At 40.8% G+C, this 25,505-nt stretch overlaps 1 protein-coding gene across 1 annotated transcript in view; it reads left to right on the top strand.

The window, feature by feature from the left end:
* The window catches only part of NID1 (nidogen 1), an 87,069-nt gene extending 64,364 nt beyond the window's left edge, over nucleotides 1-22,705 (top strand). The window contains exons 13-20 of the mRNA XM_050950482.1: nucleotides 285-512; nucleotides 1,465-1,637; nucleotides 4,740-4,866; nucleotides 11,500-11,671; nucleotides 15,013-15,170; nucleotides 17,414-17,537; nucleotides 18,823-18,935; nucleotides 20,740-22,705. Coding sequence (XP_050806439.1) covers nucleotides 285-512; nucleotides 1,465-1,637; nucleotides 4,740-4,866; nucleotides 11,500-11,671; nucleotides 15,013-15,170; nucleotides 17,414-17,537; nucleotides 18,823-18,935; nucleotides 20,740-20,861 — 1,217 coding nt within the window. The 3' untranslated portion in view covers nucleotides 20,862-22,705. The remainder of the gene's footprint in view (nucleotides 1-284; nucleotides 513-1,464; nucleotides 1,638-4,739; nucleotides 4,867-11,499; nucleotides 11,672-15,012; nucleotides 15,171-17,413; nucleotides 17,538-18,822; nucleotides 18,936-20,739) is intronic.
* The last annotated feature ends 2,800 nt before the right edge of the window (nucleotides 22,706-25,505 follow it).

Below are 25,505 nucleotides of genomic sequence, written 5' to 3' on the forward strand. Positions count from 1 at the left end.
GCATTTGCTCATAGTCTCAGACTATACAAAGTTATACTTTTAACACTGATTGTGAAATCTGTTCTGAGATAAATGTGCCACACTTCCATTTGTCAGGTTATCATTGAAGTAACAACACCTTATCTTTTCAGATAGGACATCAGGACTTGTAATAGTAAAAACTTTCTTTAAAGGCTGGAGTCTGGAATACTCTTACCATATTCTGCTGCACTAGGATGCTGTAGCTGGTCAGGTGTATAAAATAAAATAAAATAAAATATATTCATTGCATTAATTTTTTGCAGAACTGGAGAAAACTAAATGTCAGCGTGAACAAGAACAAGCTTTGGCTAGTGGGGTTTCTTCCTACTCACAAAGGCCCAGACCCATTGGTCAGTTTGTTCCTCAGTGTGATGAGCATGGGAATTATCAACCAACTCAATGCCATTCTAGCACTGGGTATTGTTGGTGTGTGGATAGGGATGGTAATGAGATTGATGGCACCAGAACTGGACCAGGAATCCGACCCCCATGTAAGTTGCTCAAGTATTTCTCTCTTCTACGGGTATCTCTTAAATTGTTGTAGCATCTATTTTCAGTGGATTCTGGTATACCATATAGGTGCAGCGCTGCACTGGAGTATTGCAGAGTTGTGCTATTTCAGTGGGAGCATGCCCGTTGCTAAACCTCTTGAAGGCTATAATTAAGGCTCTGTTTTAGTACAGGCATTTTTAGTAAAAGTCATGGACAGGTCACAGGCAGTAAACAAAAATTCACGGCCAGTGACCTGTCCGTGACTTTTACTAAAAATACCCCTGACTAAAACTTAGTGGGGGGAGGGTGGCCCAGGTGCTGAGGGGGACGGAGGGATTGGGGGTGGGTGAAAGCACGCAGGCACCGCCCCTGCAGATCCCATTGGCTTCAGTTCCCGGCCAATGGGAGTTGCAAAGCCAGCGCTTTGGGTAGAGGCAACGCACAGAGCTGCCTGATCATTCCTCTACCTAGGAGCTGAGCTAGGGGGATGTCATCGCTTCCGGGGCCAGGTAAGTGTCGCCCAGAGCCCACCTCCACCCGTCCTGTACCCCTGCCCCCTCCCACACCCAAATTCTGCTGCTGCTGGCTGGCGAGGGGGAGTGCAGTGGCCCAGACTGCCCCAGCAGCTGCCAGTACGACTGGCACAGGGGCTGCCTGAGCTGTCCCTGAGCCAGGCACACCAGCCGCTACAGAAGTCACAGAAAGGCACAGAATCCATGACCTCTGTGACAAACTCACAGCCTTAGCTATAACACACTCTGTTGCACCAGCACGTGCAAGAAAAATTCAGAAGCTGTAAAATATCTGTTGTACTACTTTCCTTGTTACTATCCATTTATAGTGCTATTTCTTTCTAAGATGTTTGTAATTTATGCATTGAAGATAATGGCTTGCTTTCCTGTATTTGTATGAACTGACTTTTTCATTGGCTTTTTGTCATCTGTCACCAAGGTCTGAGCACAGCTGCTCCTCCTGTTGTTATTGGGCCCTCTGTTCGACCAGATTCAATTCCTCTGCCCCCAGGAACACACTTACTCTTTGCCCAAAGTGGGAAGATTGAACATGTCCCACTGGTGGAAAATAGTATGAAGAAAACTGATGCAAAAGCTTTACTGCATGTTCCAGTGAGTATCTATTTTACTCCTATAGCCACTGGTGCTTAGGGAAAAATTGTCCTCTTGGTCACTGAAGAGACAGATTATGGACCTTGTTTAGAAGGGAAACTCTCTCAAATCTCCCTTACATTGGAGGACTTACTCATTTTAGTCCCAGATTTACCTGTGCTCCACACAAATATGGTATCCTCTCTCTCTCTCTCTCTTTTATTAAAATTCTTTATATCAGTAATAGAGTCCTGAAACTGAGGCTACAGAAAGAGTTATTTACACTAAATGAAAGGTTCCCACAGCATTTTAACTTTTCATCATGAATAAATCTTGTGTCCCTTCTTATGTCCAAAAAAGCCTGTAGCTCGTATGTGGGAACACCTCACTCTCAGACTCATGGTTTTCATTGGCTTCCTGTCCACTGCAGCCTCAAATATAAAACTCCATATTACTCTTAAAGGTCTTCCACTGAATTTGTCTTTTCTCCTCCTGTCATCTGTCTTAATATCACCCTGTTCTCCAGTCAGTTCCCTAATCACCTCAGATTACTCAATTTGTCAGTCCCCCTCTCCAGGTCTGGTCCCTGTCAGTAAATCCTTTCCCCACATTCTTTCCCACTGTTTGGAAAAAGCCTCTTCTCAAATGACTTCCTGATGCTTTTCAAATCCCATCCTCTTTTCCATAGCATGTGACTCTTAACCAGTGGTGGGCAACCTGTGGCCCATGGGCTGCACACGACCCAGCAAAATAATCCGCTGGCGGGCCACCAGACAGTTTGTTTATGTTTACATGGCCACCCGCAGCTCCCAGTGGCTGCGGTTCACCATTCCCACCCAATGGGAGCTGCAGAAAGTGGTGGCCAGAATGTCCGTGCAGCCCACGCCACTTCCCGCAGGTTATTCTTTGTAGGCCAAATACTGATCTCAGTTACACTGGTGCAACTCAGTGAGTAATGTCAGTAGAATTGCCCTGATGGAAGAGTAGAATTGGGTCCATTGTCTCTTGCCTGAAGATTTATATAATAAAAGACTGATGTAGATCTGACCCAGTAGAAACTTGGGCAGTCAGGTTGATGTATAAGCAGAACTGGACATTCCTGTCAGTGAGGCTGGTGGCTCCATCTGTCTGGTCTGAATAAAATAATTTTAAAAGAGAAACTCCAGTGGAAACCTTCATAGGAAAGGCTAACTCTTAGTTTAATTGTTAATGAAACTTTTCCGACCCTTTTTTCCTTTAAACTGACATAACTGGATTTTTTTTTTAATCCCAACTTGTAACTATAGAGAGAATTGTGTAAATGTCAAGCAGAAACAGCATGTTGCTACAGGCAAACACTCTGATCACCCTGTGACCTATAGTCTGAATGCATGGTCAAGAACACCATGCATAAATAAATCTCATTTTAATGGATGTTTTTGAAATGCCTTGTTAAGGAGTTGTTGGACTCTTTGTACTCTTCCATTCTGTCAGAATCTTATCTTACTAAGGCATCACAAGAGACAGACTCAGGAATCCATACAAAATGAGGAGTGTCAGACTAAAAGTCCCATCCAATTGCTATGATAAGGATACTTTAAATCTAAATGTGTGCTCTTTAGGTTCTGCTTTCTTTTGCAATAGATTCTTAAATCTGTTCTGCTTGTCCACTGACTGTCTCAGGAAGAGGAAAAGCTGTGGTTTATTTTAAATAAGAATAGTTCATATATTAAAAAATGCAGTTTTAATTTAATAAATTGTTTTAATATAGTACCATTCATACAAAGCAGTTCACAAACTACACACACAGCACCAATGAAATACAGCCACCTTGAGTATGTGGGTTAGTGGCAGGCAGCAACTAAACATTGCATACCACATGTTAAAGGAATGTAGGGTACAGGAGGAAGAGAACAGACTCCATATAAGGGCTACCTGAGTGCCCCAGCATTGGGAGAGTAGATTGTGGGGACAGCACTTGAATGAGTGAGGAATGGATGCATGGTGTGTATGTATCGAGTAGACTGGGCGAGGAGTTGACGCATGGGAGTGTTGGGGGCACCCCCAGTACAATCTGGGTGCATGATGGACAGGGTTGACGGTGGTGGTGACATCCAGGGAGCAGTGGGTGCACAGGTATGTTGGGGAGAGAAGGTGTGAATGGTGAGTGGATGAAATGTGGTTGTGTGAATGAGTATATTGGTGGCTGGCTGTTCTAGAGTCTAGTGGCAGAGTGTGTGATGGGTGTGAATACGTACTGGATGTGACAGATGGGTGAAAATTTAAGGTAATAGAAGGAAAGAAAGATGGGACAGTTAGAAAGAAAAGAGAAGTTAAAGAAAGAGTAAAGAAGAAGATGAGAGAAAAACAGTGACAGGAAGGAGGTACTCATGAAAGAATGTGCGAAAGAGGGAGATAAGGAAAAATTAATCTGAAGGAAAAACACTGAAAAGTCTGGAGGGAAATATCAGGATTCCTGAAAGAAAAATATGGAGAAGGAGGAAAAGGAGAAAATAAGTAAAAGGCAAAGAGACTGCATCAGTCATTGAACTTGACACCAAAATAAACCAGTGTGCATGGTGTTTAATCTGATATGCAAAATTGGTTATTGGAACTATCCACAAAATTCAGCACTAACTCTCAGTAGGTCTCTGTGTTTGTAACAGAATCAAATACAATTTAAGGCCTTATTAATTAAAGGAGTTTTGATTAAATGTTTTGTGGGCTACTGAAAGATAATTCCCAGAATGCCTGTGCCTGCCAGTCCAGCCTAGATTTGTGGCGTCAGGATTACTGTTGTGAGATGGAGGGATCACAATTATTTCCTTTTTTAGATGAGTGAAGAGGGCATCTGGCCAGACTGCAGTCTGGACAGGGGTCGGGGTGCAGCAGCTTCTCACTTGCACTAACTACTTCTCCAACTGCTGTAAATCTGCTCCTCCTGGCCGCCCACCTCCCACCTGCCTCTATAGCTCTCCTCCATAACCTGACCCCAGCAGGGCCCCTCTGTTCATTTGCCTGCTGGGCCCTTATTCTTAACTCTGGCCCTGCATAGAGTCTGATGCTTAGATCCCAAGCCATTCTTTCTAGCTTTAGAACTGTTATTTAATATGAGGCTGTAATAATTCACTTATTGACTTACAGGACAGAGTTGTTATTGGAGTTGCGTATGACTGCATGGACAAGATGGTTTACTGGACGGAGATCAGTGGCCCCTCCATCAGTAGAGCCAGTTTGCATGGTGGGGAGCCAGCAACCATCATCAAAACAGGTAGCAATATCGGTTTCTGCTTCATAGATTCATTTCCAGCAGTGAGTGTAAAGACCTGCATACACCAACCTGCACTTACCGTCCAGTGGCTCAGCCTGACTGCTCCAAGGCTAGATTGTTTAAAAGAAGGTCAGATTGGCAGAAATCAGAGTGATTGAATAATCTTAAGTTTTAAAAATCTTTACATTTAGAAAACCTGTCTATTTTATTATTACTTGTATTGCGGGAGCACCTAGTGGGCACAGCTCCATTGAGCTAGGCACAGGACATACAGTCCATGCCCCAAAGAACTTACAATCTATGTATAAGGCAAGTGACAACAGGTGAATACATCTAACATGTAGGGCGAGCACAAGGTAACAGGGAGATGATTGTGATCTGGGTAATGAGCAGCACTCACCTTACACCACCTGCCAAACTATTGTTGAGTTTTTTTGTAGGCTGCTCGGCAGGAGGGATTTGAAGGATGAAGTAAGCATTTCTAATGGGACTGCCATCACAAGAGCTAGGACAGGTCCGCAGCAGTTTGTACTAGTAGGTATAGGCTATTGGATAGCACCATAAACTACCTTTCCACAAACTTTCATCATGAAATATAATGGATTGCTCAGCAGTCACAGTGCTAAACGGTGCTCATACTTCTGCTGTACATAGCAAAACAAACTTTGTGCCTATTAAGCCATTATAAACAGATTTGGGGAGGGGAGTTAATTTAGCAAAACAGTACAGTCACATTTAAAATTTTATTTTCTGTGTATCTGCTTTCGTTTGTCCTGTTTTTTAATAAGTATCTCCATCTGAGGTTTATTTCTATTGGAATTGAAAGGTGCTTCATTCACTTGTTAGAGATCAATACAGTTTGGACTAAATTAAGACTCTCAAGGCAGTAGAGGGATGGGCAGCTTGCACTCCCCTCTGCCCCTCCAAAGTGGTGGTTTTAGGGGACATTATCTCTGCATAAGGCAGAGGAAAGTGTCGTACTTCCTGGGTGCAAGTGCCAGACTGTTCAGCAAGCACAAGTGGTACAGCTGTGCAAAAGACAGCAAACATGGGGCATTCTGCCCAGAATTGTCTATCTTGCTGGTATGTAGGGGCTAGAAGGGTAGCTCTGCTAGTGTCGCACCTTCGGTGACGAGGCTGTAGTTTCCTAAAGGATATAATACCTCTCCCTGCCTGACCCTGTGGGCTGGTTCTTCCCTACTCTTGAGCTGCATGCAGATCTCAGCAATCTGCTCTAAAGTCTTTGCAAGGACACGTACTTGTACCTTATCCTGTTTTTAAGGGGGCAGCTCTCATTTCTATACTTCCATAAGTGATGCAAATATTAACAAAAATACAAACAAAACCTATACAGCAATAAACAAATATTAGAACATTCAAAATTACTATTAAATGCATAATTTTACAGTGTAAAACCATTTCTATAATTATACTTGATTCCAGGGTCCTCACACAAGCAGAGTGGAATTGGTTTTGCCCTGCTTTGTGCTCAGGAAGGGGATGCAATCATAGAATATCAGAGTTGGAAGGGACCTTGGGAGGTCATCTAGTCCAACCCCCTGCTCAAAGCAGGACCAATCCCCAGACAGATTTTTTTACCCCAGATCCCTAAGTGGCCCCCTCAAGGATTGAACTCACAACCCTGGGTTTAGCAGGCCAATGCTCAAACCACTGAGCTCTCTTCACCCTCATGTTGTTACCTCTGGAGTGGGCACTGTTAGGGGCAGGGAATACGTTCCTTCTGACTATCTTCTAACACTAGAACCATGACTTGGGCCTCCTAAGGGCCTGATGTCCGAAATACTCACAAGACTCCCTTTCAATTCTAGTAGAACTAACCTCAAAGGTGTATTCTAGACTCTTACAGTGAGTCTGTGCCTATCCACGTACAGAGGGGTTGGTGGAAGGACTACTACTTTCCATTCTGTTTATCTTTAAGGACACTTCAGAACAAAGCTCTTTTTGCTTATCTGTGAATAAGCTAGCAGGGGAGGGAAGCATAAAATAGAAATGCTGACACACTCAATTCTTATTGATAGTGGATTATGTGTATATTGCAGTGACTTTTCAGAGAACCTGTGACTTCATTTAATGAGAATTGTATTTGTTTCACATCTTCCCTCCTCCTTACAGTATGTTTTATATTGTAGAGCCATTTAACACTATATCATGAAGTGGTGAAAGCAAATGTGATCAGTACTTCACGCCCATAGGTGGTTTGTTATAACCAAGTTGCATTTTCAGGTAATCTTCCATGTCTTTTGTCTGCTATGGAAGCAGAAAGTATCTAAAGACTCATTCAGGACTCTGTTGCCCTTGTTGCTGGTGCAGATTGTGACAAATCAAGTGCTTGTGAAGTGACGCTAAAGCAATAGTTTTCTTAATTTTCTGCACAAAACATCAGATGCATTATATCATGGAATCAAAACAAAACACTAAGGTGTTGACTACAAGTGTTTAATTGGGCATTTACGTGGTGTGCTTTGCTAGCCAAAATGTAAATTAAACATTGCAGAGCCACTACTCCCAGTCTTTCAGAAGACACTGAGATTATCCTGTTTTTGCTGTTGCTCTCCTTTCTGTGGGCTGAAGCTCCCTTGTTCGATTTGCAGTTTGTTTTTGTATTGAACATTTATTTCTTTGTTCATGTTCTTGCGATTTGGAGTTTGTTTGCTTTGCAGGAGCATGTTTTGGTATGGGGCTCCGTCCAGCTCTCATCTGCCTCTGCAGCTGCATAGCCTCCTGAGGCTACAAGTTTCCTGAGCTCTGCAGCTGCAGGGGCTGCTCCACACAGGGAACTTCCCCTCTGCTGCAGTTGTTTAAATCATATGAGACATACATGTGTGCACAAGCTTGTCCACTTCCCAAGGGCAGAGTTTGGGACTGTCTCCAGCCTGACCCCAGTACTGGTATACTGAAATCATGGCACTGGGAGTGACTGGTGATGTGGGCGAGGGGATGCACAGAGCATGCTTAATATATTCCCTTACACATGTTAGCTGGGGCCAAGTTTCCCTCTGGCTAAGTGTTAGCCAGCCAGGAAAGACATTTACTTCAGGCCACACACAGCTTCTTTAAATCTCCTGGCTGACAACTCAAAATAGAATTGTGCCAGGGAGAAAGGACTCCTGGAAACCACTGGTAGCAGATGTCTAACCCACTACCCTCTCTATTCCCTCCTAAAAGACCATCAGAGTTGGCAGTCCTCCCATTCAGTGACTGGGGATGGGAGAGAGGCTCTCCACCCCACATGAGGCAGCTCCCACTGCCTACTGACCTCAGCAAGAGATGAAGGGATATAGAAGCATGATTTGGGGGTGGGAGAGGAATCTAATTTATATTTGCTCTCTACAGCTTGATCAGTTCTTTGCAGATTTCAGTCTTGGAATGGGTGTTCGTTTCCACTTGTCCAACATGCACACACGTGTTTGATCATGCGTACACATACACACACATGACTTGTGACGCAAATAAGTTACAAACCAAGATAAGGCAATGCAGTTTCTGCTGATTATGGTCCAATATAACTCTTATTAGAATAATGACAGTGTCAATTTTTTTAAAAATCCCACCTTGCATTTTGCGCATTCTCCCCAGGAACCCAGTTTGGGTTGAGAAATATGACACTTGTTTAATGGTTGAATAATGAATAAATGTGAAAATGAATAGACAAACTCAATTCATTTCAATTAAGCTTTCTTTGAAATTCAGAAATGGGGAGTGTAGTTCTGCATTGGAAAGCTTCCCTGACAGCTGGTTTTCATGAAGGGACACTGACACTTTTAAAACAACTCCATGCAATCTTTCCTTAGTGGTTCATTCAGAGTTTATACCTCTGGAATTATCCTGAAGTGGGATTGTATTTACATTTAGTTTCTTGTGTGCAGCCTGTTCTTCTCTATGGACCTGTACGTCCAGAAAACTGTAGAGCAATTTTTTTGTGCTGGCTGATTACAAGAAACTTTAATATGCCTTTTTATTTATATTTTTTAAGTATTTGTTTCTCCTATTATTTAGAGTGAGAAATCACTGGGACCAGAGTAATAGGTCATTGTCTGCTATTTCCTGTTGCTTTTGGAACAGATAACTGTCCAAGAAAAACTATGCACGAACAGTACTAAAACATGTTCCAAACAAAATCCCTCCACAAAACACAATTGAATTTAAATTCCATCTAGCTAGCTAAGATTAATTCTGTTAGCACTTTGGAGATTAATATTTAAAAAACTTATTCAAGTTTATGTATTTAAATTGTAACCAGTACAAGAATATAGCTTTCAGAATGTTGCATTGTTTGTTCTCCTTTTGTACTGACATACTTCTAAGATTTTTAAGCCCACCCCAGATCTTTATAAAGACCATTTTGTTTTCCAAGAGGATAGAATAATTTCAATTCTGATGAGCAACAGTGTTTGTTTCCCTACCAGCCATTCTTCTTAAGTCTGCACTACATACCTATTTTTGTATTAGCACTACTATTTTAGATAAAGTTGTGATTTTTTTGGTTTGTTTGGGTTTTTTTAAAACAAAAAATAGTTATCCTAGTTGAACCCCTAGTGTTGGTGCAAATATACAGATAAGTGCCTTAATACTATTATAATTCACTTCCCGTATGGGAATACACTGTACTGGTATAAATGTGTCCACGCTAGGGGACTATACCAATGTAGGTGTACTGATATAGTTACTTTTGTAGGTAGACAAGCCCTTGGGTTAGAAGTTGTGCTAAATTCCAGCAATTATCAGGATGAGAAGTGACTTCTAACTATATATATTTATTTATTTTTAAATTAAAGTAAGTCCATTGGCATCTCAGATTTGAAACAGTCAATATGATAGAATTGTGCATCCTTCAGAAAGGACAGTCACCTGACCTTTGTAAGCCAGCTTGAAGCTCCAGACTAGTGGAGCTCTGTTACCGGCATATTGGAGGGAGCAGATCCTGGCAACATGATATAAAGCTGGATGTTGTAGGACAAAGAATTGTGGTGGGCTTTTTCTTGATTTTGGTTTTTTGTTTCCTAAATTTCAAATACGGTATGTACCTCCCTTTGCTCCAATTATTTAGCATATTCTTGTAATTCTAAATTTGGGTAGGTTTGTTACAGCCATTTTTGAAAGAGTTCTACAAAATTCATTAAGGATGAAACCACCGGAAGTTTATTGGGTTCTGTAGAAATTATTCTAAGCAGCCTTCGGAATTTAATTGAGAATTGTATCCCTGACATGGAGTTCTATAGTATGATTTATACATTGTTAAATTTTATGAAAGTGTTTAAACTAACTCTTGTTTTTGCCTAGTTTGAGTACAGGTCAGCGTTGTCTTACTGCTTGCATGCTTTTGGACCAATTTTACTTCAATATTTCTGAGTTTATATTTTTATATTGCCTATCATGATTTTTCTTTTAAAAGTGGTGTTCTAATAACTGCAGGGGGAGGGGGGATTGTTTGTCCTGTGCCTCACGTGCCTTGGCAGGGGCATGCTTTATGAATTATGCACCCTATTCCGCTCATAACTGTCTCCAATACTGCATAAATGCATGTGATGGGCTCTATACAAATTAATAGAATTAAACATACAGGTTTGTTTGTACTTTATACTTCTTTGGAATCCCTTTCTGTGATGAGATGCAGAGACTTCCTGATTCCATGTAAACAAGGGTTAACTTAAGCTCATCATCCTCCCCTATCCTTACACAGATCATAAGTTTAAAAAAAAGCTAGAAAAGTGACTGTTTAGGAGACTGTTTTGGAAGGCCCCATTCTACACCTTGGGGTTATAGGGCTAAAATTAAACTCCAGGTTGGGGTGTGTTTCTGTTTATTCTCTTTGGTTAGTAAACTTGGTTTTGATTTCTTGTTATAAATATTCTTTAATAAAAAGGCCCTACTAACTCTGGATTTTTTTTCTTGCTATTTACACTCCTCTAGCAGCCCATAGGGCTGATCTAAAGCCCATTAAAATCAATTGGAATCCATCCACTGATTCATGGGCTTTTGGTGTATTTTAAAATTAACAGAATAATCTATAGAAGTATCAACTTAGAAGTTGTTTAACCCTATTGAATTAACACATTTACAGTAGGCTTAAACTGCAACTTCAGCTTGTGTTCTATGGGAGGCAGCAGTGTCTATTGATTAGCACAGGAAACCTATATGCTGTTCTTGACTGACACTGGCCTGGACCCCAGCTCCTGTGAGATGTGCCATTTGGATTGATCCCTGAGCCTCTGAAGAGCCCCACTGACTTCAAGCCTAAACTACCTGCATGTCCTTTAATTTTCTCTACTATCAATAGTGAAATAAACTAGTCGCCTTTGTTGTTCTCTCTAGCAATTAGATTTGCGGTCTTTCAGGTGCCGATTAAAGATCTCTCTTGTAGAAGTGCCAGCCTTACTAATAAGTTATGATTTTTATATTTTGTAAGGCACAGCTTTTATTCTTCTTGTAACAGTTTAACACACTCTGTATAAAATGGTCTGTTGGCCTTAATTGTGATTGGACAGACATTAGGAAAATTACTTAATGGGAACTTTGCTGCTCAAGCTGGAATAACTGTTAAGTGTTTAGTATAACTATATTAGGAAACAAATTTATTGTTTGCTGTTTTGTTTTTTCTTTGTTCTGTTCCAGACTTGGGAAGTCCTGAAGGAATAGCAATAGATCATCTCGGTCGCAATGTTTTCTGGACAGACTCTCACCTCGATAGAATAGAAGTGGCCAGGCTGGATGGTAGCCAGCGCCGAGTACTGTTTAATACTGGTCTGGTGAACCCCAGAGCCATAGTAACAGATTCTGTGAGAGGGTATATAAATATTTTATAGACTTTAATAAACATCTTATGTATATATCCTGAAACTCCCTCTACACTTTTACACTATCAACTAGTGATATAAAGCTTCAATATCCTTTTCAGTCCTAAAAATCCTCCTATAATTTAAGTGTTTTATTAGAAATAAAAATTTATTTCAGAATGATTAAAAGCATTTCTCCCTAGGCACAATAATGCATTTTTATTAGCAATTAAAGTACTGGATTAGAATAAGCATTCTTATATTTTTTTCTTAGTGGAAGCCATCTTTCCAGTACTTTGACTTGCAAAAAACTGCATTAGCTCCTTCTCTATCTACATCTCTGCCTTTATCTACTCCTGACCATCATCCAAGTACCTTTCCTATTTATTCTGTCTCCTTCACCCACACCCAATATTGTGTTTTCTATGACACTGTTATGCTTGGGACAGCCTCCTAATTAATATACACCAAGACTCTTCCAAAAGTTTGAAAATCCATCTGTGCCATACAACATTTCAGCTACAGTGCTCACCTTTAAACCCTTGCCAGTTTTATCTTAAATAAATGGATTAATTCTTACTATTTGGGATATTACTTTAACTGTGCTATGCGTATTATGTTGTCTGTCTAGAATACTACATAAACTAAGGCAAGTGTTAAGGTATGAGCACTATATAGGGTCCCTGTTTGTTCTATTACACCAGCTCATTCCAATGAATTTTATGGAAGCATCTTGTTCATGGTTTGGCACATTTTTCCCTTGTGTTTTCTTAAGACTGTTCCTTTTTCATTCTTAAAATTCCTATCTTAATCCTCAGCAGCATACAAAATTAAAAAATTACATCCATAAAGTAACCTCCATAACAAGTTACCTTCACAGCACATTATTGCTGTGCAGCATTAACAGGCAATATGCCACTTGAGGAGAGAGATAAAATGAATACCCATTACAATGTTTTAAGCCAGTGGTTCCCAACTGCATTTTGTCATTTTTTTTTTGCAACCCTCCCAGGGTCCAAATTCACAAGAAAGGAAGGGGCAATAGGCCAGCATCCTTCTGCACTTCTGCCACCTCCTTCTCATTTTGCTAAGAGGGCACCAACCACTTGTAGCAGCACCCTGGGACCACAACCCTAATCCAGGCCTAGTGGAGAGCAAGCCCGCCCACTACACACACCTTGCCCTGGCAGCTCCTGTCCCACAGGGCTGGGCACAGCTCCCTGGTAAAGTCATTGTGACCTGGTGTACAGGGTTGCAGCACCACTCAGGTTTGACCCTCTGCTTGATGCAAAATTGTTTTATGTTTAATTTAAATAGTCACAAACCACTGATAATGTAAGTTGGGCACAAACTGATCTCCATACTCTTACGTTGGGTCTTAAACTGCTGTTGTCAGAAGTGTCATTTTCCAGGAACATATTTGCCAACCAAAAAAAAGTCATTTCACTCAAATACTTAATTTCCAATACAACTGAAAGGTTTTTATTTTGTTGTGGGTTTTTTCCAGTCACATGAACTTCTAGGAAGTTGTGCTAAAAAAAAAAAAACTAGTGCAGCTTTCTGTAATGAACAAAGACTACTTAAGCAATGAAACAAAAATCTGAAGAGTTCATGAGAGAGAATGGGGAATATATCCTGGAAGCCTGTAAATGGTGCAGGACTCACCCCTGCAGCGCCTCCTTCTGGTCATCTAGGGAATTAGCTCTTTTCCAGGCTCCGGATCACCATCTGCAGGCCAGTGTCCTGTTTCTAGCTGGCCCCATGTCCCTCTTGGCCCCTGGTGCCCATTTACCCTGGGGCTGCCCCTGGCAATATCCCACCAGTCTTTATGGGTCCCCTCTCTCAGGGCAACTCCCAACCCTCTATCCCCACCTTGCCTCAGTCTGGGCTACTGCCAGTAGCAGGGGCCACTCTAGACATTTTGCCACCCCAAGCACAGGGACCAAGCATGCCTGCAGGAGGTCCACTGGAGCCACGGGACCAGCAGACCCTCCACAGACATACCGCCAAAGGCTGCCTGCCTGCTGCCCTCCCAGCAACCAGCAGAGCACCTCCTGTGGCAAGCCGTGTGCTTGGCATGCTGGGGCCTGGAGCCACCCCTGGCCAGTAGTCACCAAGCCCCCACTCCCTGGGACAAACTACAGTGCAAGAACCACTTATCATAGGCAAGGTTGTTCAGACCTGCTGCCTTCCAGTACCTTTGTGGGCCTTAAACCAGGCCCTGCAGCCTGGGGAGTTGCCAGCGTGAGGCTCCCCTAGCTCTCCCCAGCCCTGCTTCACTCTTAGTACACTTTCTGCAGACAGCCAGGCCCTGCTCTATCCCAACCTGGAGAGAGCCTCCAGGGTCTCTGCCTCACAGCCTTTTTATACAGGCCAGCTGTGGCCTGATTGGGGCGTGGCCCCCAGCTGAGGCTACTTTCCCCAATCAACCTAGTAGCTGCTTTCTCCCAGCCACAGCCCTATCCCAGGGCTGTTTTAAGCCCTTTAAGGCAGAAGCGGGGTAACGACACCGCTACAAATCCTGACTAGATTTCTTAAGGAGAGTCTTTGGAAGGGTTATCCTTCTTCCAGATGTTAACTGAACAAGATTTTGGTGAAAGGAGCATGTATGTGACAGCTCAAAATGAAGATATTTAAAGCTAAATAAAGGAAGAGTGCCACTGATTTACCTCTTTGTGGAAAATGTGGTATATCCTGTAAGTTGTGTAATTAAAGGCTCTCCCAGTAATGCAAACAGATTTGCATGCGTGGACCCAAGTACCTGGGTGGAACCTCATTGACTTCAGCAGGGTTGGTGTGTTAGTTGGCAGCTTCAGGGAATGTATCCAAAGTATTAATAAAATGGTGGGTAAAAGGTTGAACTAGCAGCAGTTAATGCTCCGAGTCTTATGTGAGGTTTTTCAGACAACTGACTCTAGATGATGAGAAGTTGCCTCTGATTCAGATTTGTTGGTAAATATTCTTCTAAATTATACTGAAGAAAATGTTGAATTAAAGTAAATACATAAATATGTGCTGAATTCTCACTAATCAGCCTCAGGGCAGGTGATGGGGAGGATGACTCTGCAGAGAAGTTTGTTTTTACCTAGACTGACTTTGTATTGTTGAAATGGATTTTTCTGTTTGGCACCTGGTAAATGAGCTTCTACACAATGCTGGAAAAGCAATTTCTTTTAAAGGGATGCTATTTCACTATACTTCAGGTATTGTCTATCAAAGTCACATATGCTGCTTTCTGCCATTCTATCTAAATGTTCCCTGTTTCCTTAAACATTTTCCTTTACGTAAAAAAAGAAAAATCACTTCAGATTGATCAGTTATTATAACTTTTTTGTCTCTTCTTCCTATTTAGAAATCTTTACTGGACTGACTGGAACAGAGATGCTCCTAAAATTGAAACTTCATACATGGATGGCACAAACAGAAGGGTTCTTGTTAAAGATGATCTGGGATTACCAAATGGTCTGACATTTGACACTTACTCCTCAATGCTGTGCTGGGTTGATGCAGGTAAAGAGAGGTGCTGAAATCTATATTCATAACGCATAACGGAATAAACATTATAACCAGTGCAATGATGCACAGCATGACTCACGAGCAAATGCTCTGAGTTGTTTGGACTTCATCTTTCCTCAGACTTGAGAGACATACCTCAGAGTATCCACTGTTTTATTTATTATCTCTTGCTGATTCACCAAAAGTAAGTTTACAAGCTGAAGGATTTTAGTTCAGAAAGGAGAAAGTGCTAGGTATGGTGTAGACTTATTTTGTGTCTGCTGCAAGCAAGTATATCTTTAATCCATGTCTATCCCTTGATACAGGGAATTGGGTATTCACAGTCTAAGGCCATAGAACTTCATCCAGTTATCCCTTGAATGAGCCCAGTACTTTGTATTTGACCTTAAACATGTCTTCCAGAAAAGTATCCAGTCTTCATTTGATGGCAATAGATTATAGAGAATCGACAACTTCTCTTGGTAGCTTGTTCCAGTGATTAATCATCTTCGCTGTTAAAAACATGTGCCTGATTTCTACTTTGAATTTGTCTGGTTTTAGCTTACAGCCATTGATACTTGTTATGTTTTTCTCTAGTAAAGACTCCTTTAGTACCCAGTATTTTCTCCCCTGTGAAAGTACTTATACACTGTAATAAAGTTCTCGCTATCTTTTTGATAAGCTAAACAGATTGATCTCTTTAAGTCTCTCAGTAGAAGACATTTTCTCTAGCCCTTGAATCTTTTTTTGGTGTGGCTCTTCTCTGCATCCCCTCCAATTTTTCAACATCTTTTTAAAAATGTGGACACCATAATTGTATGCAGTATTCTAATGTTGGTCTCACCAGAGCTGTGTACCGAAGCAAAATCACCTCTCTGCTCCTCCTCACTGCTCCCCTGTTTATACATCCAAGGATTGCATTAGGCTGTTTTGTCACAGCATTGCACTGGGAGCTCATGATCAGTTGCTTGTCCACTCTGACCCCTACGTCCTTTTCAGAGTCACTGCTTCCCAAGCTACAGCCCCCTTTCCATAGGTATGGTCTGTGTTCCGTGTTCCTAGACATATACTTTTGCATTTGGCTGTATTAACACACTTTTTATTTGAATGGACACATCTTTACCATATTGCTCTGTTTGACTGCCCTGTCCTCACCATTATTTACCATATGGCCAATCTTTGTGTCATCCACAAATTTTATCAGCAGTGGTTTTATATTTACTTCCAGATTTATGATGAAGTTGAATAGCATCAGATCCAGAATCAAGCCTTGTGGAACTCTTCTAGAAACACCGCCATTTGATGACAATTCCGCATTGACAACTACTTTTGAGATTGGTCAGCTAGCTGTCCTAATCTATTGAATGTGTGGTCTATTGAAATTGTATATTTAATGAGGATGTCATGCACTACTAAGTCAAATGCCTTGCAAAGGTCTTAAGTATTTTACATCTTTGCACTTATCTTTATGAAGCAAACTTGTAATTTCATGAAGGAATTAAATTTGGGTTTCTTTGACAAGAACTATTTTCCATTAAACCATTTTGACTGACATTCATCCCATTCTTATTCCTTCATTCTTTAATAATTATCAGCTTTTCCAGGATTGATGTATTTTTATCTTTGCCCAGGATTGATGTCAGGCTAACCAGACTATAGTCACCCGGATCATCCAGCTTGCCCTGTTGCAATATTGGCACCAGAGCACTCTTCCAGTCGCCCCAGCAGAGAGGCACAGAACTGAATAGGTATTCAGGTTCAGCTGCCTTCTCAGTGAAAGACTTGCTCTTTCCCCAGCTCAGAGTCGAGGTATACTGGCGAGGCACTGTGAAGAAATTTTCACTGCTGCTCCCCAGGCTGTAAATCTTCTGTGGATAAATCATCCTTTAATCTTCAGGATGGCCAGGCCCTCACTCTTCATGAGCAAAATTTGTCGTATGCACAAATTATCCCTGCTGCTGTAAACTTTCAGTCTAACTGAACATCCAGACAAGGACCTGAATGGGCTTTCCTCCGTTGTTCTAATAAAGTCCCACAGGCGCATGCTAATAAATGAGACATTTTATAAAAGGTTTGGTCCTTGGCATATAAGGAGATGTGATCTGGAGAAGAATTTGGCTGGGTAGGGGGAGCAGGACTCGAGGAAATTATTCTCTATACATGCTCCTTTGATTATGTCATTGTGCTTCCCCTCCTCCCCCTGCAAAAAAAAAAAAAAATTCTCATATACAAAGACTAAATTGTTTTACTGTGTACAGGCACCAAGAGGGTGGAATGTATGAACCCCAGTCAGCTTGGTCGACGAAAGATCCTTGAAGGAGTCCAGTATCCTTTTAGTATTACAAGCTATGGGAAGAATTTATATTACACAGACTGGAGGAGGTAGGTTATCTGTTTAAGAAATTATATAGTTGTGTTTTAGTCTGGTCTTCTGCCTGGTAGAAACTGAGATTCACTGCATCTGTTCTCTTGGCAGCACATGTATTCTTCCTTAGAGATTTTATTTTTTTCTCTCCTGGCAATCAGCTGAGGCAGGGCGTAGTGGAAATTTAGAGTTGGATGTATTAATGTTCCTAATTAACTGTTTTCTCAGTTTAAAAGTTTGTTCTCTAACAAGATGCTTTTAATGCTGAACATGATGGGGATAGGTTTAATATGAGGAGGTGGTTTAATACGTCTTATGGCAGCACTTGCTTTGAGATTTAGTACAGAAATTGATTATTTGAGGCTCAAGAATTCTTATCCTTATTAGTATGTAAATATTCAATCAGTAATAAGAAGAAAACATTTTAGCTGTTGACAACACTTATTTTTGTTTGCTGGAGGTAAGTGACTTAAGTCTTTGCCACATTATGATCTAGGATGACTTTACAAGAATCTGCAGATTAGATTCCAGACTAAATGTTTTTAAAATACCAGTAGTTTGTTTTTAATCCATATAAATGTGAGACCAAGACTGTATCTGCAAACTCTTGAACAAATAGTTCCACTGATATCAACAGGGCTACTTGGCAGTAAGGGCTAGTCCCATGACTAAGAGGTTCCAAGGTTGAACCCAGTATCTATGAAATATTACTTCAGAATGCCATTTAAAAATGGGAAGTGGAAAATGTCGTCATTGTGCCAGCCAGTCGGCTTTTGTTTACAGCAGGCAACAACTGCACCTGAGTGGCTGAACTCCTACCCTTCTAATTCTGAATGTCAGATTTCTCTTGAAGTGGAACATTGTCCATAACAATGGATCATTCCATTGTGGCCATGCCAGGAATAATATTGTAGGAGAGAAAAGTATCTAAATTGCCAATAAACTTGTCCCCTAGAGGGACACGGTCAGACTGAGTGCACTATGTTTACCTTTCCTGCCACAAAAAAAGACTGTTGCCCTGCTAGTAGAAGATCCCTCTGCTTCCCAGAATCAGGGCTGTGACATATTTGGGTTGCCCAACAGCAGTGGGATTCTGTATCAAACAAACCAGACCCTGGGATTCTTCATCCTTGGGACTACTGGCTACCCTCTGGTCTGCCTGTGTGCTTCAGCATTACTAGTTGACAGGGTGTTTAAAATACAAAAAGGTATCTGGTGCTTCCTCTTCCAATTTTTTTCTTCTGAGGTCATCTTAGAGGAAAGCCCTCACTCACCTTTACACTTTTCTTTTGTGTACTGTAGGGATGCTGTTATAGCTGTGGATCGCACAATTTCAAAAGAAAACGATAACTTCCAGCCCCACAAACGTGCCCGTCTTTATGGGATAACTACAGCCTTTGCTCAGTGCCCACAAGGTAATCACTAAATCCCTATGTTTCTCCAGGAGCTATAGAATATGAATGTAGTTACCCAGCAGTTCCCAAGCTGTGGCCTACAGAGTACTTGCTTTTGGCGGTGGAGAGCAGATTGGTCACATGGTTTCCATCTCTTAACATTAACGGATGCTAAAAATACAACTTTGTCCATGTAAGCAATAACTATAAAAGTATCTCAGTTTTCCTTCTGGGATCAATAATCCTGTGTTTTTTAAAAAAGGAAGAGTTAAAGAAGCAGTTGGTGGTAGAATAGGCAAAGTCATTCTTGCCCTACGTAAATGTTAAGCTTTTGAGTTATATCCATAAATATTCACATGTCCCAAAAGCATCTTGTGAATTTTGGAAACATGGTAATGGTGACAGTAACTCTTTTCAGAGAAACAACATTCTTTATTTCTCTTCTTCTTCATACTTAGCTTGAGCAATAGAGGCTCAGAGGAGGAAATTAATATCCTTGAAATAACAATTTCTGTTTCTCTGGGAATTAATGCAACTGTTTAGTCTTGTTATTTCTGGCCAAATTCAGTCTGGCTGTCAACAGAAGAGTTCGTGTTTTAGGATTACAATGGTCCTAGATTTGTGAGATTTTTCTTTTCAGCTAAGACCAAGATTGTGACAAAGTTTGAGTTCAAAGGATATTTTGCTAATGATTTTGAGTAGTTTAATGTAGGTGCTTACTTACCATACACCAATTACCATGTGTGATTTTTAAAAAGGATGAGTATATAGATATCATCTTCATTGAGAAACTTTTTAAATGTTTATTATATGTATTATGGTAGCACCTTGAGGCCCTACTGTGTAGGCAGTGTACGTACATAACAAAGAGAGAGTCCTTGCCCCACAGAGCTAACCATCTAAGTAAATGTGAGTTTACATCTTTTTCATGGCCAGCTTTCTCTGCTCTGCTTCGTGTGTGTGTGTGTGTGTGTGTGTGTGTGTGAGACTCTCTCCAAACATGTTTTGTGTCCCTATTTTAAAAAGAAAATCTCATGATCTAACTTGCCTTTCTAAATACCATCCTGACTCCCTGCCCCTCAAATCCTGGAGATATACAGCTAACTCTCACTGTCTTAGACTCCTCAAATCTGGCTACTCCCTCACCACTAAAGTGAAACATTGTCACTAATGACCTTTTCTGTGACCTCGTCATCTTTGGTCTATATACTACTTTTGATACTGTCTCTTCCACTTCCTCCCCTTGGCTTGCAGTGCACACAGCTTGCTTTCTTGCTTATTCTGCTTTACTCGAACACTCCTTCACCGTCTTCTTTAATGGCTCCTCATCCTCCCCTTTCTCCTTTATTTGGCTGACATCTCTTAGGATTCTGGACTTAGTGCTCTCCTTTTCTTCCTTTCTGTTCATTTGTTCACTCACTGACTGTCTCTGCATTCTATTTAACTGTGAACGTTAAAGTTCTGGATATACTTTTTAAGCATAGTCCTTCATGTTGCCTGTAACCAATCTCGGAAACTCTCTTTTTTTCTTTTCTATGCAATCACTGCTTCTCCCTGTGGACCTTTCCCCACCCATTGTGACCTAATTCCCAACTCCAGAAACCTGCCACCTGCTCCATCACATGATATCCAGATTGGTACTTGGTATCTGATGGGACTGGGGGGATGATGCTCAGGAGCTGATCAATCAGAAATCAGAAGTAAAGCACTTGCAGCCCTAACTCTGGTGTGGTTTTTATTTTTTGTAACGTTCCTGGTTTTTCTACTATATGAATTGCTTCACCCTAGAAGGCTTTTTTATATGTAAATTCCTGTTCTTTTATAGGTCATAACTATTGCACAGTGAATAACGGAGGCTGTACTCATTTATGCCTGGCTACCCCAGGAGGCCGCTCTTGCCGCTGCCCTGACAATACCGTTGGAGTGGATTGTATAGAAAGAAACTGAGAGCCAAACCAGGAAATGTGTTAGAACAGAGTCTCCCTTTGGAAAAGTACTGTAAATAGTTCACAGCTATCAGCATAAAATGAAGACAGTAAAGATAAGCTCCATGCTGCTTACAGGGGGCAAGCCACAACACATTCACCATAGCACAGCATGGTGGCATTCAGGTAAGTCTGTGCTGCCCAGGGAGGGTCCCACTCCTGCAGCATCACCTTCTTGCCTTTAAAGAGGAGCTTGGGGGCTCATTTGCTTCTGTGCTGGGCTCTGAACCTCCCAGTGAAATTATTGTACACTGTGTTTTATGCGGTGTCTCAAATCCTGAGGTGGACGAGAGATTGGAATTTTGAGCACCACTGATTGTGCTGTGCATCGGAGCACACAACAATTCAGCCACAGAATGGAATGCTGTAGCCCAGCATAGGTGCAGCTGGGTCGCAAATTCAGCTTAGTTAGGCAGGAAGCCTGGGGTCCAAAGAATGGTCAGTGAGTGCGTGAGCACATCCTTTGGCAACATGAACTCCACAATGTGTGCGCACGTACGCACGCACACACACACACACAGAGTTGCCAAAGCCTTTATACGTTAAAGCTACTCTCTCAAACCTTTGCCTTTTGGCTATTGATAATGTTAGAGGAAGTTAACCAATATGCTTTAGCACAGGGATAGCTCCGGTACTGGTTCATGTTACCTCTTCATACTGTGTGCAATCATCTTAATACCAGCAGTGCTTTAGTTGGTATTGTGAAATTTTCCGTGGATTTTCCCAAAAAGTTTTTTTTCTGTTTTGCTAGTGGACACTTATTGAATAGCTTTTTGGATATCTCCAAAGTTGAGACTTGGGATACAAATCCCAATTACTCATCAAAGAATGGCGATTGATTGGTGGTGTGTTTTTAAAGGGACACTGTCAAGTATTTTTTAAAATAGTGTTTACATTTCCTATTTTTGTGATACTATTTTATAAGCTTAAAAATGACACTTCAATTTTGCCCTACCAATTTTTTTTCTTTGCGGCAAACCTAGATATTTTATTTTCTTGCAGACCATGAACAACCATGATAGTTGAATATTTGTTAGGCAACACTCTGACAATCTCACAGGGCTTTAAAAAAAACAAAAAAACCCAGCCCTGTTCATGTGTCACTTTTACAGTAAGGGCAAAACATCTGTGCTGGAAATCAATGTGAAGATGGAGCGTGTCTCCACTGACAGCAATGTTTGCAGAGCAGTTAGGAAAATCCAGCACAGACTTCATAAGAGATTACACATTGTAATGATAGAACACTTCAATAAGGCTTGCTTCAGCAGACCATTTCTGGGAACAGGATTTGACTTTTGCTCCTGCTGCTGCAGGCAGGGTAGCTTATCTGCAGTAGAAGAACCAAATGTGATTGTGAGAGTCATGTATCTAAATAGCTGTCTTTATAATCTCTTGGTTACAGTGATAAATTACAATAAAAAACCCCAGGCTATGGTTAAAAAAATAAATAAATAACTGAGGCCGTTCTCCTCCAGATTATAACATTGCTATAACAGAGCCAATTTTGAGCTTGAACTATTTCCTTTTTAATTACGTATTTATCACAAAAATATCAAATGCCATATAGAATGTTAAAGTTTTTGTGTAACTTTTAATAACTTTAATTCATTGTATTCATATACTTTAATATGTCTTAACTGTAAATACCAAAAATGTGTTGAAATGAAGGTGCTTAATAACTGTTCCTCCAAAATTATTCAAATATCAGGTGATACATTAAAGTTTACACTCTGTACAGCTATTTGTAGTACAGCCAATAAATAATTTTTTTGTATAAAAATGTCTTTTGCCTGCCGTATCAAGTGGTGTCTTATATCCTTAAATTTTCTTATGGTGAATTTTAGTGCACCATGTAACTTGGTCACCGTGTAAACCAGAGTAAGATTTGCTCCCTGACTCCCAGGATTTGATCCTAAAGCTCCAATCTTGCAATTGACTCCGTGCGAGAACACCTGGGCATCTGCAATTGCACTCCACTCAGGTATGGAGGTCTGCCTGAAAGCCATCCAGAATCAACTGCAAGACTAGGCTCTAAATTAGACCACACAGTTCAGACGCACAGGGCCTGATCCAAGGCCCGTTGTAGTCAATGAGAGTTTTTTCTGTTGGCTTTGGATCTGGCCCACAGGGCATTGGATAAAGAACCAATCTTAAAGCCATACAGGTTTTTTAATTGTACACGTCTGTCTTTAGTGGATTATCTAAAAGTATATTTTAAGGAAAGATTTGAATGAAGAGGTTGGTCTGATAAGACTTATTGGCACCTATTCTGTGTTCTGCTCTAGCTGTCACACATATCCTGAATGGTAACTTATCTGCTTTGGGACCTCCCATTGCCAGATAACACCGAGTCTGAGTGTCATAAATACCATATAATTCTGTATTTAAAAAAAAACAACCACCCTCTAAACCAGGAAATACCAAAGTTAAATTTCTATGTTGAACCTTAACTCTGCCCTCTTATGTGTAGGAGAAGTCCTGCAGTGGCGGTATGTGGTCATATAAATAATGCCTTGACACAGAGTGTCAGAATTAAGTTTGCACAGTCTTAACTTTGGTATTTTCTGACTTTAGACTGCTTAACTTTTTTTTCAGTCTTAATTTTCTCATAAGAGTGGAGGTTTTGCATGGCATTTCTTAGGTGTTTTGTATGTGTGTAAGACAAAACAGGAGAAGATCTTAAATTCACTTTTACAGTTTGCCTAGACATTCTGGATAGGCGGCAGCAGGATGCCCGAAGTGAAACCAGGTTTACAGACTGCTGCGTTGAAAATATGAACATAGTGAGAGTTTTGCGATTTATTTCAGTGGCAGTTCAATCGTACTAAACCATTACAGCTACTCCTAGTATCCAGGGACAATACATATCCTAGGGATACACACAATCAAGCAGCGCTACTGGATAAACTGTTGTATGGTTTGTTGTGGGTTATTTTGTTTGTTTGTTTGTTTGTTTTTCCATATTTTAAAACCTCTAGGAATGCTCTGAAAAATAAATACATGAAAGTAATGCCTTCTTACTCAACAGATTTGCTTCTAGTGTATTCAGAGTTGTACTGCCTGACTTGAATAAAATTAAAATTTTCACTGATATTATTCCTGTTAGCACTATAGAATCAGTGCAGCTCAGCGGGCGGAAGCATGATTTTGTTCTTCCTTGTACATCGTGACCAGACTTGTTTGCTTAATTCCAAACCACTAGTTCTGTGCAAACCGACTAAAAGCAATGAGAGTATACAGATGTCACTCAAGACCTAATCTGACCTGCAGAATCTTTTACTGATGTCATAGAGAAGAACTCAACTGGGGTCTTGGAGCTCAGACTGAGAGTCTGTTTTAAGTTATAAACTGAGCACAATTATATGGAATCAAACACAACAAACATGATGCCATTTTTATATAATCACTTTTTCTGAGTAAAATGGCATTTTAAAATAATCCTTGATGTAATCATTACGCATGAATTATATCCCCACACACCTGAAAAACACCAGTAGTCAGTGAAGGGTAGTTGCTAGTCACTTGCAGTACAATCCTAATTAGACATAGTTAATGTTTTAAATCAGAAAAATTAAAATGATTTGTACTGAGGATAGAAGTTTCCACCTGGGGAAACATCATATAGAGGGTTTGCTTAGTGGCCTAAGCATCAGGTAAAGGGTTCCGAAAGCCCCTGCAACATAGGAACATAGGAATTGCCAGACTGGATCAGAGCTAGGGTCCATCTAGTCCACTATCCTATCTCTGAAGCATCTGGTGCTAACCATTGTCAGAGGAAGGTTCAAGAAACGCCATTGAAGGTAAATGTGGTAATCTGCCTAATCCTCAGCCCCTGTGTAGGACTCATCCTAATCCTTAAGAGTTAGAGAGTGGTTTAAACCCTGAAACATCAGATTTGAATCTTGCTAAATTCTTGGCCTCAATGAGATCCTGTGTCAATGAGTTCCACAGTCTAATTATACTATGTGTGGAAAGAGTATTTCCTGTTATTAATTTTGAATTTGTCTTCCTAATAGGGTTGACTCAGCTTTTCATCCTTCAACAGTTTACTGTTTGGGAGTATGCATAAAAATCTGAGTCTCTTGCTTCCTCTGTCTGAGCATTAAAGACCACATGGCATAAAATTAAGGACTTGCCCTGCTATTCCTGGCAATATTTCCCCATTCAACTTCATCCTCAAGTGCTATGCATCCACTTGGCCCTCATCCTTCACCCTGCAGGCAGCTGCATTTCAGTGGCGCTGGTATATACATTATCTGTGAAGTGCTTTGGGTTGAAAGGTGCTGTACAAATTTATTATTTAAAAAATGGTGAGTGTGAGACTGGAGATCAACTACCTCTTTCTCCTTGGGTGCTGTGGAGTATTAAAATAAGGCTTGTCAAAGTTTAGAGTTCAGATTTTCTTGCCTTTCAAAAGAAAATAAGAGGAAAATCCTTCAAAAGGAAACAGGAGCCATGGACCTGTTCCCAGCCCTCCTGGGAGAGTGAAAACTCTGTAGGAGAGTGGCTTTACTCAATGGTAAAGTAAAAAAGAAATTTTAAGTGGAGAATGAATGGGGGAGGACACGGATAAACTAGTTCTCATTTATTAGAGATGTCAGTTAAG

The sequence above is a fragment of the Gopherus flavomarginatus genome, chromosome 4 (genome assembly GCF_025201925.1).
Source record: "Gopherus flavomarginatus isolate rGopFla2 chromosome 4, rGopFla2.mat.asm, whole genome shotgun sequence".
NCBI classification, from domain to species: Eukaryota; Metazoa; Chordata; order Testudines; family Testudinidae; genus Gopherus; species Gopherus flavomarginatus.